Source organism: Nylanderia fulva, unplaced genomic scaffold, assembly GCF_048542155.1.
Source record: "Nylanderia fulva isolate GAGA-0341 unplaced genomic scaffold, ASM4854215v1 Scaffold80, whole genome shotgun sequence".
Classification (NCBI taxonomy): Eukaryota; Metazoa; Arthropoda; class Insecta; order Hymenoptera; family Formicidae; genus Nylanderia; species Nylanderia fulva.
Window position 1 is genome coordinate 118,516 of NW_028190917.1, and position 15,719 is coordinate 134,234.

Here is a 15,719-nt window from a genome sequence, read left to right on the forward strand (position 1 = left end):
ATATCCATCTTTTTGATATTCCATCTTGGATATTTTTGACTATTACTACTTCGATCGTTGACATTTAGATAACCATCATCTCGTCCGAAGAACATTTGGATATATTCGTGGTCGGACAGGGATTCGGTGTTGTTCATGACCTGCCAGCCGCTGATAGAACCGCAAATGTCTGCGGTTGACCACGTCAAGTCAATTATTGACCAACCTTGGGGTCTTATGCAGGTTGGGAGAGCGCCTGAATTAATCAAACGCAGATCATGCTCCGCTGCCCATTCGTCCACGAGTTCGCCTCTGCGGTCGGTGTTTCGGGAGCCCCACTGTGAGGATTTCGCGTTGAAGTCACCGCAAATGAGGGTTCGGCCGCCCAGTATTCTTATAGCTACACTTAGCTCGTCGAGGAAGGTAAGAAATTCCTCTCTGGAGCTGTTTGGGGATATGTAGCACGAAATTACGCTGATGTCTCCGTGTTTGACTACTACAAAATCCCGAGCTCTGCAGATCAACGTACACGTACGTATAGCACCGACAGGCCGCCAGTATATGGCTGCTAGTTGTTGCTACTGCCGAACCACGAGATGTTATCCGGGACAATACGCGGCTCCGATGCAGCACAGATGGCAATGCCAAACTCTGCGACGTGCTGCTCAAGGAGGTTCTGGGCTTGCCAGCCTCTACTTAAGTTACATTGGAGAATTCGATACTTCATTTCCTATCTCCATAGCCACCGGCCTCCGGTCCGGGTCTTCTGCTGTGATGGGATTGGGTTGCGTCTTAAAGTTCGCTTTACACTGATTAGACCCCACTCTATGGTTGGGGTCTTTTCCTTGCTCGACACACAAAATGCAGCGAATTGGGTTCTGGCATTTAAGGGCGGGATGATTCTCTCCACCACATCTGAAGCAGGTTTGGCTCCTGTCAACCGTAGCCGTGCACTTATTTCTTAAGTGACCATGACCCCAACACTTATAGCATTGGGTCGGCCTGGCTTTTAGAAGGTCTATACGGGCGACGGTCCAACCTATTTTAATTTTGCCCTTCTGGGTCGCTTTGATTGCGGCTGCTAAGGGACACTGGGCCCACACCGTAAATAGCTCATTTGTCATGGGTCTTATTGTGCCGACCTTTACTTCTTCGGCCTTACAGTCTCCTGCAGTGGCGATGACGTCTGCCACTTCGTCCGGGACAACCGAGTCATCGAGTCCGATGAGTCTCATTTCGCCTTTGACGACAGGTCTTGTAACCGTTGCCGACTCTCCGAGTACGATGGAGACTTTCTCTCTCAGGGCTTCAGCTTTTTCGGCTTTATCTTTGCCGGGGACTTCAATGACGATTCCACCGCTGGCGGAATGTCTTATAGACGACTTGTCTATATTTAAATCGCTTAGCGATATTACTTCCCTGAGTTTTTTCAGGGCTGCCGCATATGAGAAGTCGTTCGTTACGCCCTTGATAGCGACTGCTGCTGTCCTGGGTGGTCTTCTCCTCTTGACTTCGCCGTTGTTGCCGTTGTTATTCGGCTTCACATTATTAGCCTTTTGGCTATTGAGAGCGGCTTGTTTAGCCTCTTTTTTCCTTAGGCGCTTGTCCTTTTTGGACTCGACCTTCTGCCAGGCATCGCTCCTCTGGCTGGGGCCTGCCGCTAGATCATTGAATTGGGCCACCGTTTGTGGATTTTGGGTCCTTGTCTTTTTTGGAGCAACGATTTGGGTATTGCTTATCACTCTAGGTTTATTTTTAGCAGCATCCTGTGGGGTTCTAGCTGGGACAGGACCAGTAGCAGGGTTTTCTTTTCCCTGTTTCTGGAAGGATTGTCGCAGTAGTTTCCTTTGGGATGCGAGTTCAGCGATGCGTCTGGATAGCTCTGCGTCCTCATCATGTAAGTCTTTTAGTGTACTTGTATCCACTGCAGGTATCGGTTTGGAGACTCCTTTTATCGGAGGCCTCATGACCACATCTGCATTTTGTGTGTCCATGTAAGCGTTTGCGTTGCCGCGAGTGTCTCTTCTCTCCCTGGATTTGGACTTAGCGTCCTTGCGGGGATTTTCGAACGGGGAGGTTGCCTTCTCTGCCTTCTCGACGAAACGGCCTCCATCTATTGCCTTCTTGAGATCTCCTACGATTTTTTGTAGATCCTGAACATCTCTTCTCAGTTTGGCAGTCTCTCTTTTAGATGCCGCCAGCTCTGCTGCAAGCTCAGAGTTCCTTCTCCTCAGATAGCTCGGGTCACCAGTATTCTCGATCTTTTCTCCAAGGACTCTTAGGATCTCTTTGATCACATTTACTCGTTTGCGTATCTGTCCACTAAGGGCACCCTGGTAGTTGCTGTTGATCCTTATTGTATCGATATCGTTGAGCCATTCTATCGCAGAGGCTCTCACTTCGGAAATCGGCGCTGAATAAAGCTCTTCCACATTTAGTGGGAGCGGTCGGAGACGTTGTTCAATAGTCGGCTCGCCTATGCTTCTCATCCTTCTGGCAGGCTTCTTGGAAGGCTTCTTAGCATTAGCTTCCGCCTCTGAGCACGATTGGGACTGCGGCTCAGAGTCCGTGTTAATTAACATTTCATTTCGATTGGCAGCGTGCGTACTCCTGGTGATCCTTTTGTTGGATGATTCCTCATCTGAACCCAGGCACGGGGCCTTGCTCGTTCGTGAACTTCTCCTCCTTATTTGTGGAGACGGGTCATCTGTATCACTGTCCCGTCTCGCCTTCTTTCTTTTGCCCAATATTTGGGCTGATGACGATGCCACCGAGGCATTGTCCATATCGAGGTCCATTCCTCTTTGTGGTGGGTTATTATCTTCACCGGTTCCAATAATTGGGTTACTTATCCCAGAAATATTCGAGTCCTCTCCACACAGAGAGTGTTGGGGGAAGACGTCTATCACTATTTGTTCCGGTGCAACAACTGATTTTTCATTGCCTTTGCTGCTATTGACAACAGAGGTTTGAGGATCCTTCATGGGTTCGGTATCCGAACGTGCTTCCCGTTCTGGATTGTATCGATCCGATGATCTGCTAGTCCTCCTACGGAAATTGTCCGGGTCGTGGGAATAGCTTTCTCCATATATTAATTGTGCCGATGTTGGCTCAATATTCACCTCTTGGTTGGTCGGTGGGAGAGTCCAGGGCTCTCCATCCGGCAACCAGTCTTGCAGTACTTGCTGCACGAGAATTCTGGCAGGAGCAGATGTGTCGCTCGCCGTTTGCACATTGGATTGTGCTGCCTCCCTCTCCTCCGTCTTTGCCTCGATTTTGGTTTCAGTTAGTTTATCGCTCATTCTGAAAAATCCCTCTCCTTGTTCCGGCTCAACCAGCCGGCGTATCTCCCGCCGGCAGGGGAACGACCCGAAGCGCGATCCGAAACGTGACCGGCGTCCGCGCCCGAAGCCGCCCCCCAGACCGGTGCCCCGGGGACTCCCGGGGAGCCGGTTTATGCCTCTGACCGGGGGGAATGCCGCACCCCGGCACAGGGCTCCGAGCCCCTTACTGGCCCACGGGGATTTTGACGTCCCCGCAGGTTTTCGGGGGTCCCCCTCCTCCGACAAAAGGGGCACCAAAACAAGTGGCGCCACCCGGGGGGCCCCACGGACGGTTGGGATGAGGACGCCGCTCCCCGTCCACACCTTGCCCGCCGTGGCGACCAGCACGTCCCCCCACCGAAGTATCCGGTGGAGGAGACATCACCTCTCCCGGCCGGCCGGTTCGGAACGGGAAACGGTCCCGACCGGCCGGGAGTATCTAATCTCGTCGCCGAGCCCCGCCCCGGGATAAGTCCGGGCGGCCTCGGCGGCAGGCCCGCGCAACGCCCTCCGGGCGATGCCCCTTGGGTAGTTGCGCGTGGCTCCGCACCCGACCCGAGCTCGGAATATGTCCGAGTGGCTCGGGTGCGGGAACCATCCAGAGACGCTGGGACGGAGACCCAGGCTACCCAGCCTGGGGACTCCCGACCAGCACTCTGGATCATCCTTGTCTCCGGGCCCCGCCTCGGAATATGTCCGAGCGGCCCCGGAGACCAACCGACACAGCCCCCTCCGGGCAAAGCCCCTCGGGTGATCACGCGCGGCTCACACACCTCCCCACCCCGGCGGCCCCCACCGCCAAAGAAACCCACCCCAGACACCGGGGGAGACTCCCCCAGGTAACCCCAGAAAAAATCCCCCCCGGAACAGAAGGCGAGAACCCCGGACGGCAGAAGCCGCCTACCCGGTAGGCTTACCGGGCCACAGAGCATGGTGGGAGGGGAAGCGCCGAAACGCCGTGCAATCCCCTCTCCTAACGGTGCCATGCCACCGGGCGTTTGAATTCCGGGTCGCCATCCCTTACCACATACGAGCCGAAGCTCTAACGGGGAAGTGGGCCCCGTCTCTCCGGGGGGTGGAATTCTTCCACCGCCCGAAGAGAGCCTCCATAAACGGAGGGCGTGCCCCCCAGGCCGGGGGCAGTGTACCTCGTAAGGTACTGGTCGCTGTTAGCACCCCTTGCAAGACTATCCTCTTGCAAAGGGTGAGCCCCTTCGCCACGGCAAGGCCGCGACCCACGAAGGGGATACGACGAGATAGACTCGAAGGCCCCCCTTTGGTTCTCCCTCTGCTAGGGTTCCCATCCCGTCAGAGGGATATCTGAGTTTCTTTCCCAGATTTCCCTCTTTCCCTCGCGTGTCGTTTACCGGTTATTTATAGTGAAGTAAACGATCTTCCACTAGGCAGACGTCTGTGTTGAGTCAAGGCCGCCACTCCCGCGGATCCCCCAGGAAAATATGGAGCCCCTCCTGCGGGGCTCCTCCTCCTTATGGGCATAGCCCTTTTTACTTTTCCCTTAAGGGTGAAGCCCCCCAGCAGAATAGAAGGCTCAGACCCCGCGCTTGCCTTAAGGGTTGATGCGTACCTCACACCACCCAGCGTACGCAGGCTCGAATCCTCAGGAGTACGTGCCTTTCCCCGTTCAGACCATGCCATGTCTCACCAGGATGTTTCCATGCTGAATACATCCCGGCACCGGCCGCCTTACGCGTTTTTATACGAGGGGTAAAGGCGGACCCCTGTTTGTATGATGTCTGACCTCTCGAGCATGCTCGAGAAGCCACCATCATCCCTGCCCGTGTCCCCGCCTCCGAGTTTTTATACGAGGGGGAAGGCGGACCCCTGTTGCTGGCGATGTCAGGCTCCAGGACTTTGTCCCTTCGCCTGACATCCCCGCGCCCCGTTGGGCATCCGTGACTCGATGTACCCCGGGTGCTTCCGTTTTTTCCGAAGGGTGAAGCATAGCCCCTCTTACCCCTGTTGCCTTAGCACCAAGGGAATCTACCCGAACCTCCCGGTGGAGGCGCGCGATCTACGTTCCCTAGCCGCTCTCCGGTTTTTCAGGGGGAGGCGGACTCCCGTGCTGTCGACTACGAGTAGCCCCGAGGATGTTTCCATGCCGATAACACCCCCGGCCCGTGTACCTCCGCGTTTTTATACGAGGGGGAAGGCATACCCCTGTGCGTATGATGTCTGATCACTCGATGTTAGTCGAGCAACCATCATCATCCCTGCCCGTGTCCCCACCTCCGAGTTTTTATACGAGGGGGAAGGTGGACCCCTGTTGCTGGCAATGTCAGGCTCCAGGACATTGTCCCTTCGCCTGACATCACCGCGCCCCGCTGGGCATCCGTGACTCGAAGTGCTAAAGTGTTTCCGAATTTCCGAAGGGTAAAACACAACCCTTTTCCCTGTTGTGAAGCACCAGGGACTCCTACCCGATCCTCACGGCAGAGGCACGCGATCTGTTCCCTAGCCGCTCTCCGATTTTTCAGGGGGAGGCGGACCCCCGCGCTGTCGGCTGATCGCAGCCCCGGAAGTGTTTACGAAACAGAAACACCTCCGTCCCGGCTACCTCCGCGTTTTTATACGAGGGGGAAGGTAGACCCCTGTTTGTATGATGTCTGATCACTCGAGTAATTTCGAGTAACCATCATCATCCCTGCCCGTGTCCCCGCCTCCGCGTTTTTATACGAGAGGGAAGGCGGACCCCTGTTGCTGGCGATGTCAGCCTCTGGGATCATGTCCCGTCACTTGACATCACCGCGCCCCGGTGGGCATCCGTGTCTCGAAGGAAATGGCTCGAGGTAAATGTACTTGCGAAGTTCCGGAGGATCAAGTACAATCCTCACGACCATCTCCTCCCACACCCCTTGGGTGAGTGAGAAGATGGTCACGCGGGCAAACCCCAGGCGATCCATGGGACAAGAGCGGCGGATCACCCCGGCACGGCCAAGCCCACCGGTACATCACCGCCGCCCAAGTCCCACAGTGGGGACTGCACCTACCCGAGCATCCCCCATCTTGGGGATGTAATCTACTACCGGGGAGACGGTCGTTCCCAGGAGGCTCGCCGGAGCTAAGCCGTCTCCCCCCAAGCCACCGCCCCCCCGTGAGTGCCCCACAAGTGAGGCACCCGTGCCGTGTCTCCATAAGATTTGGGACTTGAGCCAAGCTATGGGTCCCTCCTCCTATGGACGGCTAATCCAAAGGGAAAAGCTCCCTCGGATTCGCGCCTAGTGCGCCGCGAAGCACCTTTAGAGTCCCCAGCTCCTCTGGCCACGGCTTAAGGACAATTGTCCCCGCCCTACAAGCCTGGGCGTTCACCCGGCGTTCGAGCGTGACCGTGACACTCGTGAGAGGAGCCGAAAAACCCCGCCGATGCCCAAAGATGTGTGTCGGTACACACACTCTGCCCGAAACCATTGCCCCGTTAGCCGCCGAGGGGGTACCTCGACGTTTCCAGCTCTCACCGCGTGGAGGTGGGGATGGTACATGGACCGGCGTCCTTTGAGAGCCACTCCCTAATCTTTCTTATCCTAACTTAACCTACGCAATCTTACATTCTACTTAGCCTATGTTGGACCTCCGCTTCCGGTTACCATTATTCTTCCACTCCTTTCCTCTCCCTCTCTCTCTCTCTCTCTCACACACTCACTCTCACACTCACTCTCCCCCTCTCTCTCTCTCCCCTCATCTTCTACCCTCTCTCATCCCCCTGTCCTCCTTTTTCCTCCTTCTCCTTCTCCCCCTCCCCTTTCCCTCTTGCTTTCTCTAACCTTTTTAACCATATTTCCCCTTCTCCCTCCTCTCCTAATATCTCCTTTACCATTTCCTGCCAGCTCTCTTCCCTTCCCCAATCCATACATTCCTCCCATACATGCTCCCACGTCTCTAACCCTCTCCCACATATCCTGCACTTCCTATCCTCCTCCTTTTCCCAATACCTATTTCCCTTCATTTCATTCCCCAGTCTATACCTTGCCATCCTCCTCCATCTACCTTCCGCCCACCCTTTCTTCAGATAGCCCGGAATCCCCTCCCCTTTAATCTGTTTGTACCACTTATTATATTCCGATTTTATCATTTTTCCTGCCCTCTCTTCCTTCTGTTCCTTTCCTTCCCATTCCTCAACTTCTTCCCATCTGAACTCCCCCTTTTCTCTTCTTTCCTCTATCTCCCTTAATACCATCCCCTTACCCTCAAAAAATTCCCTCCTTTCTCTCTCCCACTCTGACAATTCCCCTCCTTTCTTTGCCCTTTCTTTAATCTCCCCCAAACATATTCTCGCCAACCATCCTCCCTTACCCTCCTCTAGCCTTCTCTCATAACCCCATGCTCTTCTTCCCATCCTTGTCCTTATCTTTTCCCTTTGCAATTCCTCCCTTATCATATATTCAGGCGTTCCCCAATCCACTCCTAACATCCATCTCAGATACCTTTCTTGTATCCTTTCCAATCCCTCTCTCTCTTCCCATCCCCATATCTCCACCCCGTATCCTAAAACCATCCATACTAACGCATCGAAGAGCCACAACCTCCTCCCCCAATTATTCCCAAATCTCCTCTTACCTATTCCCCATACCTGTCCCATAATTGCTGCCCCTCTCTTTATTCTGTCCCTTACCTGTCCCTCTTGCCCCCCATTCCTTTGAATCACATATCCTAAATACTTGTACTCCTTTACCTCCTCTAATTTTTTTCCCTTCCAATACCAACTAGCCTTTTTTAACCTCCCTCCCCCTTTCCTGCATCTCATCACCTTCGACTTCTTCTCATTCAATTCCAGTCCCTTCCCCTCCAGATATCTCCCTAACCTCTCCATCATACACCTCACCCCCCCTCATCTTCTGCCAACAGCACCACGTCATCCGCGTACGCTAGCGTATAAACCTTGCCCTCTCCTAACCTCACACCCCCCCATCTTCCTTTCTTCATTTCCTCCTCCAAGTCCGCCATCAACATGTTAAACAGAAGTGGGCTCAGTGGGCATCCCTGTCTCACCCCCCTCCCCGTCCAAAACTTCTCCCCCACCTCCTCCCCTATTCTAACCCTGAACCCTATCTCTCCTAGCACTTCCTCGCACCTCCTCACCGTCTCTTCCTTCACCCCCCTCCCTCTTAACGCCGCCATCAACTTCACTTTGTCCACCGAATCAAACGCTGCTCTCAGGTCCACAAACAGTAGTACCATTTGCTTTCCTTTCCTACTTATTTGTCTGTTTATCAAATAATTTAGTACATAAATATTATCCACCGTTCCCATCCCTTTCCTGAACCCCGTTTGATTCGGTGGTAACATCCCTTTTTCCTCTATCACTCCCTTCAATCTCTCTGCCAACACCGTCGCATATACTTTGTACAACGACGGTGTCAGAGTTACCCCCCTGTACTCCGAAACCTCCTTTCCCTCACCCCTCTTCAAGATTGGCACCACCAGCCCCTCACTCCACTCCCTTATCCACCCCTCCCCCTTCCATATCCTATTACATATCTCCCATCTCTATTCCCTCTCCTCCAAATTTCCACACTTCTCCCGGAATCCCATCCACCCCCACCGCCTTTCTTTCCTTTATCCTACTTATCGCCCTCCTAATTTCTCCTTTTTCTATCTGATCTTCTCCTCTCTCCTTCTCCATCCTACTTCTTCCCATTATCACTCTCGACTCTACCCCTCCTAATAGATCTCTAAAATATCTGTTCCATTCTTCCATCTCAATCCCCTCACCCATTCCTCCTTTTCCTTTTCTCCTTTCCCTCCTAACCACCTCCCAAACCTGCCCCTCCGTCCTCGCTTCCAAGATATTTATATTATTAATTCTCATAATTTAGTATACGAAAAACCTCATGTATATGGTTGACGTATTAATTATTTAATAATTAAAGTATCAGTTATAATCTTAATGTATATATATATATATATATATATATATATATATACGCGCTCCTAAAATTGTATAAAGATATTTGTAAAAAAAATAATGCTAAATATGCGAAAAAGATTTATCCGCCTAAATACCATATCGCGGAATTGCTAACAGATTGCTGGATTACCCATTCTTGGATGCAGCAAAGCCATGGCAGCAAACAGAATTTCTCATTGGCTCGGCGTTACTGGACCATCGTATAACATCGATACTGCATGCAGTTCGAGTCATTTTGCTATGGTGGAGGCTTACAGGATGATTCGATCAGGCGTTTGCGATGCTGCTATTGTTGCTAGCGTTAATTTGTGCATTCATCCTTTTGTAACTCATCTGTTCTTTCGTCTGGGTATGTAAAAAGAAATATTATTGCATCAAAAGTTGTTGCGTCGTCAAATAATTGTGTATATACAGGTTTTAGCTAAAAAAACAAATATGAAGCACACCTTCAGATTCTTTGGCCAAATTGGAAGCGATTTTCCCTTAGCAAAAATGTCAAAGGTCATCATTGTTTTCATCCTTCCAATATTTGCCATCTTGTATCTTTGTAACTTTGTAAGCCTTGACCCTTGGTCCCGACGGTTCTTTTCGGCACCTTTAATCCCGACTCATGGGTCGTTTGCGTCTTTGCGTTATTTGGATCAGTAAAAACGCTTTAAAAAATCTGAAGAAATTCATGGAGCTTCTTGCAACCTTCAACTTGAAGTCCCAATCATAATATTTCGATAAAAATTATTTTTTTATATAGTTTGTTATTAAGAAATGGAGGTACCTAAAGAAAAATCACTTGTTCACTGGGTCGCAAACGACCCATGAGTCGGGACTAAGGGTTAAATTAAAATTCTATTAAAATAAATTTTACTTGAAATTAAGTGATGAAGAATGTAGCTTTGTTAATATGTTAACTTTATAAAGTTTAATTTGTGAAAAGATCTTATTTTTTAATCATTGATAACTTAAAAATTTATTAGTATCTCGACATTTTCACTGAAGAAAAATCATCTCCAAATGGGCTAGATTTGACGATGTGTTCCGTATATGTTTGTTTAGTTACACTTTGTACATTGTCGATTATTAAAAAAAACTATTTAATCAATAAATAATTAAAAAATGGGCTAACTGAGAGCCTGGCGTGGTCGTTCGTATGCAAATAGAAACGAATTAAGTGAGAAGTTCTTTATTTGTACGTTTCGGTCCTCGGATTTAGGACCATCTTCAGCAAGTGATAATATAATTTTCTCAAATGTAAAGACACCATAAACATCCTCCGATAAAAATCACACTCTCATTCCCACGGTAGATGCCGAGGTAGAAACTTGAGGCAATTATCGGACGATGTGCACATGTCGAACAATAACGAGGCAGTCAGAGATGGTCCTAAATCCGAGGACCGAAATGTACAAATAAAGAACTTCTCACTTAATTCGTTTTTATTTACAACCACGTCAGGCTCTCAGTTAGCCCGGTTTTTTTATTATTTACTTATTATTAAAGCCTCTCAAGCTATTTTAATATTTATTTAATCAATGTTTATATGAATTTTTGTTTTGCTAAATATAGTAGATTTTATTCTTCAAAAATAAGAATAATTTGTATATTTATATCAAAATTTTTAAGTATTTAATCAAGGAGCTGTGAATAAAAAAAGAATAAGTATATTTTATATTCATATATTTATTAAAACAAATAAACTGCCGGTTTTGTTATGTTAGGAGTTCTCTCTGCTGACGGCTTCTGTAAACCTTACGATGAAGAAGGCTCTGGTTACATGCGGAGTGATGCAGTTGTAGTAGTGTATCTGCAAAAGATGAAGGATGCAAGGAGAATCTACGCGACTTTTGTCTACGGCAAAACTAACAGCGATGGCTTTAAGAAAGAAGGAATTACTTACCCATCACTTGACAAGCAAAGAATGCTAATGGAAGAATTTTACGAAGAATGTGGTATCTCTCCTCTTGAGCTATCTTATATAGAAGCTCATGCAACTGGTACTCTAGCTGGTGATCCTGTGGAACTACAAGCCATCGATGAAGCTTTATGCTCCAAAAGAGACAGCCCTCTGTTATTGGGTTCAGTGAAGTCGAATATTGGACACTCCGAATCCGTTAGCGGCCATTGTCAAATTGCAAAAGTGAGTTTACAAAAAATATAGTTAATGTGATCCTAAACACTGTCCTGTTTATTGATAAAACGAGACGGCGATAGGAGTTCCGCTTAATTCAACAACAATATATTATAATTAATAAGAATATTTGTCAGTCAGCTCTCCTATTTTTTAAAAAACTCCATCTTCATCTCGACTAAGAGCCAAACGCGATGTTATTGCGACAAATTAAGATTTAGAAATTTTTGGAAACTGAGGAATTTTAATCCTATGGTTGGGATCTCAGAAATTCCCCTTGTTCCTTCTCTTAACATCCCCTGTAAGAAAAAGACGAGAGAAATATTGGTCCGAAAGTCGGCTGAATCGGGAATCGAACCCGAGATCTTCCGCTTGCCGGGCGACTGCTCTTCCAACTGAGCTATTCAGACACTTACAAATCAATATTTCTCTCAATGTTTATAACCCCCCACCCCCCACCAAGGCGTCGTGCCTGGTCTAAACGCAACAAACATTAATAAGAATATTTGTCAGTCAGCTCTCCTATTTTTTAAAAAATTCCATCTTCATCTCGACTAAGAGCCAAACGCGATGTTATTGCGACAAATTAAGATTTAGAAATTTTTGGAAACTGAGGAATTTGAATCCTATGGTTGGGATCTCAGAAATTCCCCTTGTTCCTTCTCTTAACATCCCCTGTAAGAAAAAGACGAGAAAAATATTGGTCCGAAAGTCGGCTGAATCGGGAATCGAACCCGAGACCTTCCGCTTGCCGGGCGACTGCTCTTCCATTATATAATATATTATAATGTTATGTAATATGTATGTTATATGTAACTTCGTGCAAATATTTTTTTAATTATCAGTTATTTTTTGATTATTAACCGTAATTATAGAAAATATTACTGTTAAAATTATATAAAAATATGTATTCATTTTATGAAGGTTATAATAGCGATGGAAACTGGTATAATCGCACCTACTATACATTTCAACCATCCACGAAAAGATATGACTGCTATTATTGAAGGAAGAATAAAAGTAATCACCGAACCGACCGAATGGAAGGGAGGTTACGTCGCTATTAATTCTTTTGGATTTGGCGGTGCTAATTGCCACATCCTACTGAAATCAAATCCAAAATTTAAAATCAATAATGGAATAGACTATAAATTACCTAGGCTTGTGGCTGTATCTGGACGTACCGAGGATGCAGTAAAAATTTTATTAAATGATGTAAGTATATTATAATTTAGAGATAATAAAACAACATGAGCCTATTACGAGCTATGTGAATTGATGTCAATCATATATATTTCCAAACTTTACATCAAAATCGTATAAATCTACTTTATAATGAGACGTTTCGACGCTTACTTGCGTCTCTTCAGTCATAATTAGTTAAAACATAGTGAAACGTTGGTTAAGCCAGTACAATGCGATCCGTATACGGACGCAAATAAGCGTCGAAACGTTTCATTGTAAAGTAGATTTATATGATTTTGATGTAAAGTTTGGAAATATATATGTTTGACATCAATTCACATAGCTCGTAATAGGCTCATGTTGTTTTATTATTTCTAATTTATAAATTAACGAGCTTATTTATTTATTTAATTTATATATTATAATTAATTTCACATATAAGTTAATCTTTCCTCCTTTTTTATATACATATGTCTTATTTGTTATTATTATCATTATGTATGTCATTTTAAAAAATGGTAATGATTTAATCGACCAACTCTGGCGTATAAGTAATTTTATTGAATTTCACAACGTTTCGGCCGTGGGTTTCGGCCCTTATCAAGTGCTATGTTCTTAAAACAAAGTAAATCACAACTTTTTTAAAAGACAAAATATCGATCTTAGAATATAACATAATATAATAACATGATAGTATAAAAACGAAATAACTATGTCATTTTAATATATTTATCAAAATTATTCTTTCTTTAACAAGTTTGACATTTTCTATTTTGAAATCAAAGTAATTTAGGTGATATATATATATATATATATTGATATATATATATATATATATGTATATATGTATATATGTATATATACAATATATATATATATATACAGGGTGTCCGGTAACTAACGGACCAATGATTAAGAGCGGATTCTTTGGCCAATTTGGAGACGATTTTTCCTTAGCAAAAATGTTGAGAAGTCAATAATTTTCGAGTTATAAGCGATTGAAAAAAATAGGTTTTTTGAAAACTAAACGTTTTAGAGTTATAAGTCTAACATAATTACATTCTTCAGTTAATTTCAGGTAGAGTTTACTATAATAAAATTTTAATTTGAGGCTTAGTTATAAAGATACATAATGACAAATATTTGAAAATTGTAAAAAATGATGACCTTTTTCGACATTTTCGCTGAGGAAAAATCGTTCCCAAATTGACCAAAGAATCCATTTGTAATCGTTAATCCGTTAGTTACCGGACACTTTGTATATATATATATATATATATTACCTTTTTTTCATGAAAAATTCCTTGGCTAACAAATATTCTCTTAAATTTTTGATACTTAGAAAACCCCGTATATATTTCGAATTCTACTTAATTTTAAGAATATGTGATAAGATAATTGTTGTATATTTACAATTAACAATGATATTTTCACAGATACAGAGTCGATCGGCAGATGTTGAATATTTCTCTTTGTTTCATCATATTTATAGCGATAATATACAAGGTCATCCCTACAAAGGATACATGATTGCTGGATCAAAATTATTCAATAATGCAATAATTAAGATGGGACATAACTTATGTACCAAAAGACCAATTTGCTTCGTATTTTCTGGAATTGGATCTCAATGCTTTAATATGGGTAATTAAATCAAATAAGATATTACAATAATGTAATATTTAACAGTTTATATATATATATATATATATATATTTATATATGTAGTATCGGGACTCCTCCATAACGCGTAAGTGGGTGATGCGAGAAGGTTAGGCAGAGGGCCTAGGTAGCTTAATGGTTAGAGCAGTCGCCCGGCAAGCGGAAGGTTCCGGGTTCGAGTCCCGGTCTAGTCACCCGAAAGCCCGATTCTTTTTCGCGGATCCCACATATATATAAATATATATATATATATATAATGTTATATAAGATGTACATAGATGTTGATTTGTGCAATTAACTTTTAACAATTTTTTATTATACACATATGTTTTCATATACCATATATGTAGTAATAAAACAAAAATTAAATTAACAGTTTCAATATTACTGGACAGCACATTTTAAAATTTTAAGGATTATATTTATTACATTAATTAAGAATAATATAATATAACAAAATATTGATATATATTAAATTAAAATATAATAATAATGCTTCAGAAAGCACATGTAAAATAAAATTAATTAATTAATTAATTAATTTCTTGAAATTTTATTTATATGTTTATTTAGAATATTTATGTACAAATATTAAATTATTTGAAATTAAAGATATCAACAACATTTATTTTAAAAAACAATTAATAATTAAAATTAATTAATGAAAGACTTGTATAAATTAACAAAATTTAAAAAAGTAAATATTGTAGGCCAACTAAACGAGCAAAATGAAATAAGATCTAAAGATTTATTAATTATTAACTTCTCATTCCGTTAGAGAAACAATATACATTGGTCTGAGATTCCAAGTTTTGCGACATGTAATCATGATTATCGTTTTAACAAGTTCTTCTTCTCGAAATTTTAAGTGTGTGTTGCGAAGTCTAAATAACAAATGATTTGTTATTTAGACTTCGCAACACACTCTTGAAATTTCGAGAAGAAGAACTTGTTAAAACGATAATCATGATTAAATATCGCAAAACTTGGAATCTCAGACCAATCGTCTTACTCATCCATTGTTTATCAGCGAAGAATCGTTAACTTTGTATTTTAATATTTAACTTTGTATTTTAATATTTGATTTTTATGTATTGAAGAAGACTGTAGTGCAGTCGAAACGTTTACGCTGTATATTGTTTCTCTAACGGAATGAGAAATTTATTATTAATAAATCTTTATTTCTTATTTAATTTTGCTCGTTTAGTTGGCCTACAATATTTATTTTTTTTAATTTAATTAATAATTAAATTTTATTCTTAACACATTGGCAGGTCGCGCTTTATTAAAATTTCCAGTATTCAATAAAGCAATCCAAAAATGTGACAAAATTTTGAGACCTCAGGGCATAATTGTTACTGATATTCTGACGAATGAAGACAAACATATTCTCGACAACGTCGTCAATTTATTTGTAGGTCTTACTGGACTCCAGGTATAAACATAAATGTATAAATATAATATCACTACAACTAATATCACGTTGCAGAATTTTTCAGTATTTATTTCAATTTTTATAAAGCAG

The 15,719-nt window shown here is 44.0% G+C and overlaps 1 protein-coding gene across 1 annotated transcript in view; it reads left to right on the forward strand.

Moving 5' to 3' along the window:
- The window catches only part of LOC114931629 (fatty acid synthase-like), a 33,768-nt gene that overhangs the window by 4,902 nt on the left and 13,147 nt on the right, over positions 1–15,719 (forward strand). The window contains exons 4-8 of the mRNA XM_085489346.1: positions 9,343–9,574; positions 10,938–11,356; positions 12,272–12,562; positions 13,969–14,176; positions 15,469–15,629. Of these exons, the coding sequence (XP_085345472.1) occupies positions 9,343–9,574; positions 10,938–11,356; positions 12,272–12,562; positions 13,969–14,176; positions 15,469–15,629 (1,311 nt within the window). The remainder of the gene's footprint in view (positions 1–9,342; positions 9,575–10,937; positions 11,357–12,271; positions 12,563–13,968; positions 14,177–15,468; positions 15,630–15,719) is intronic.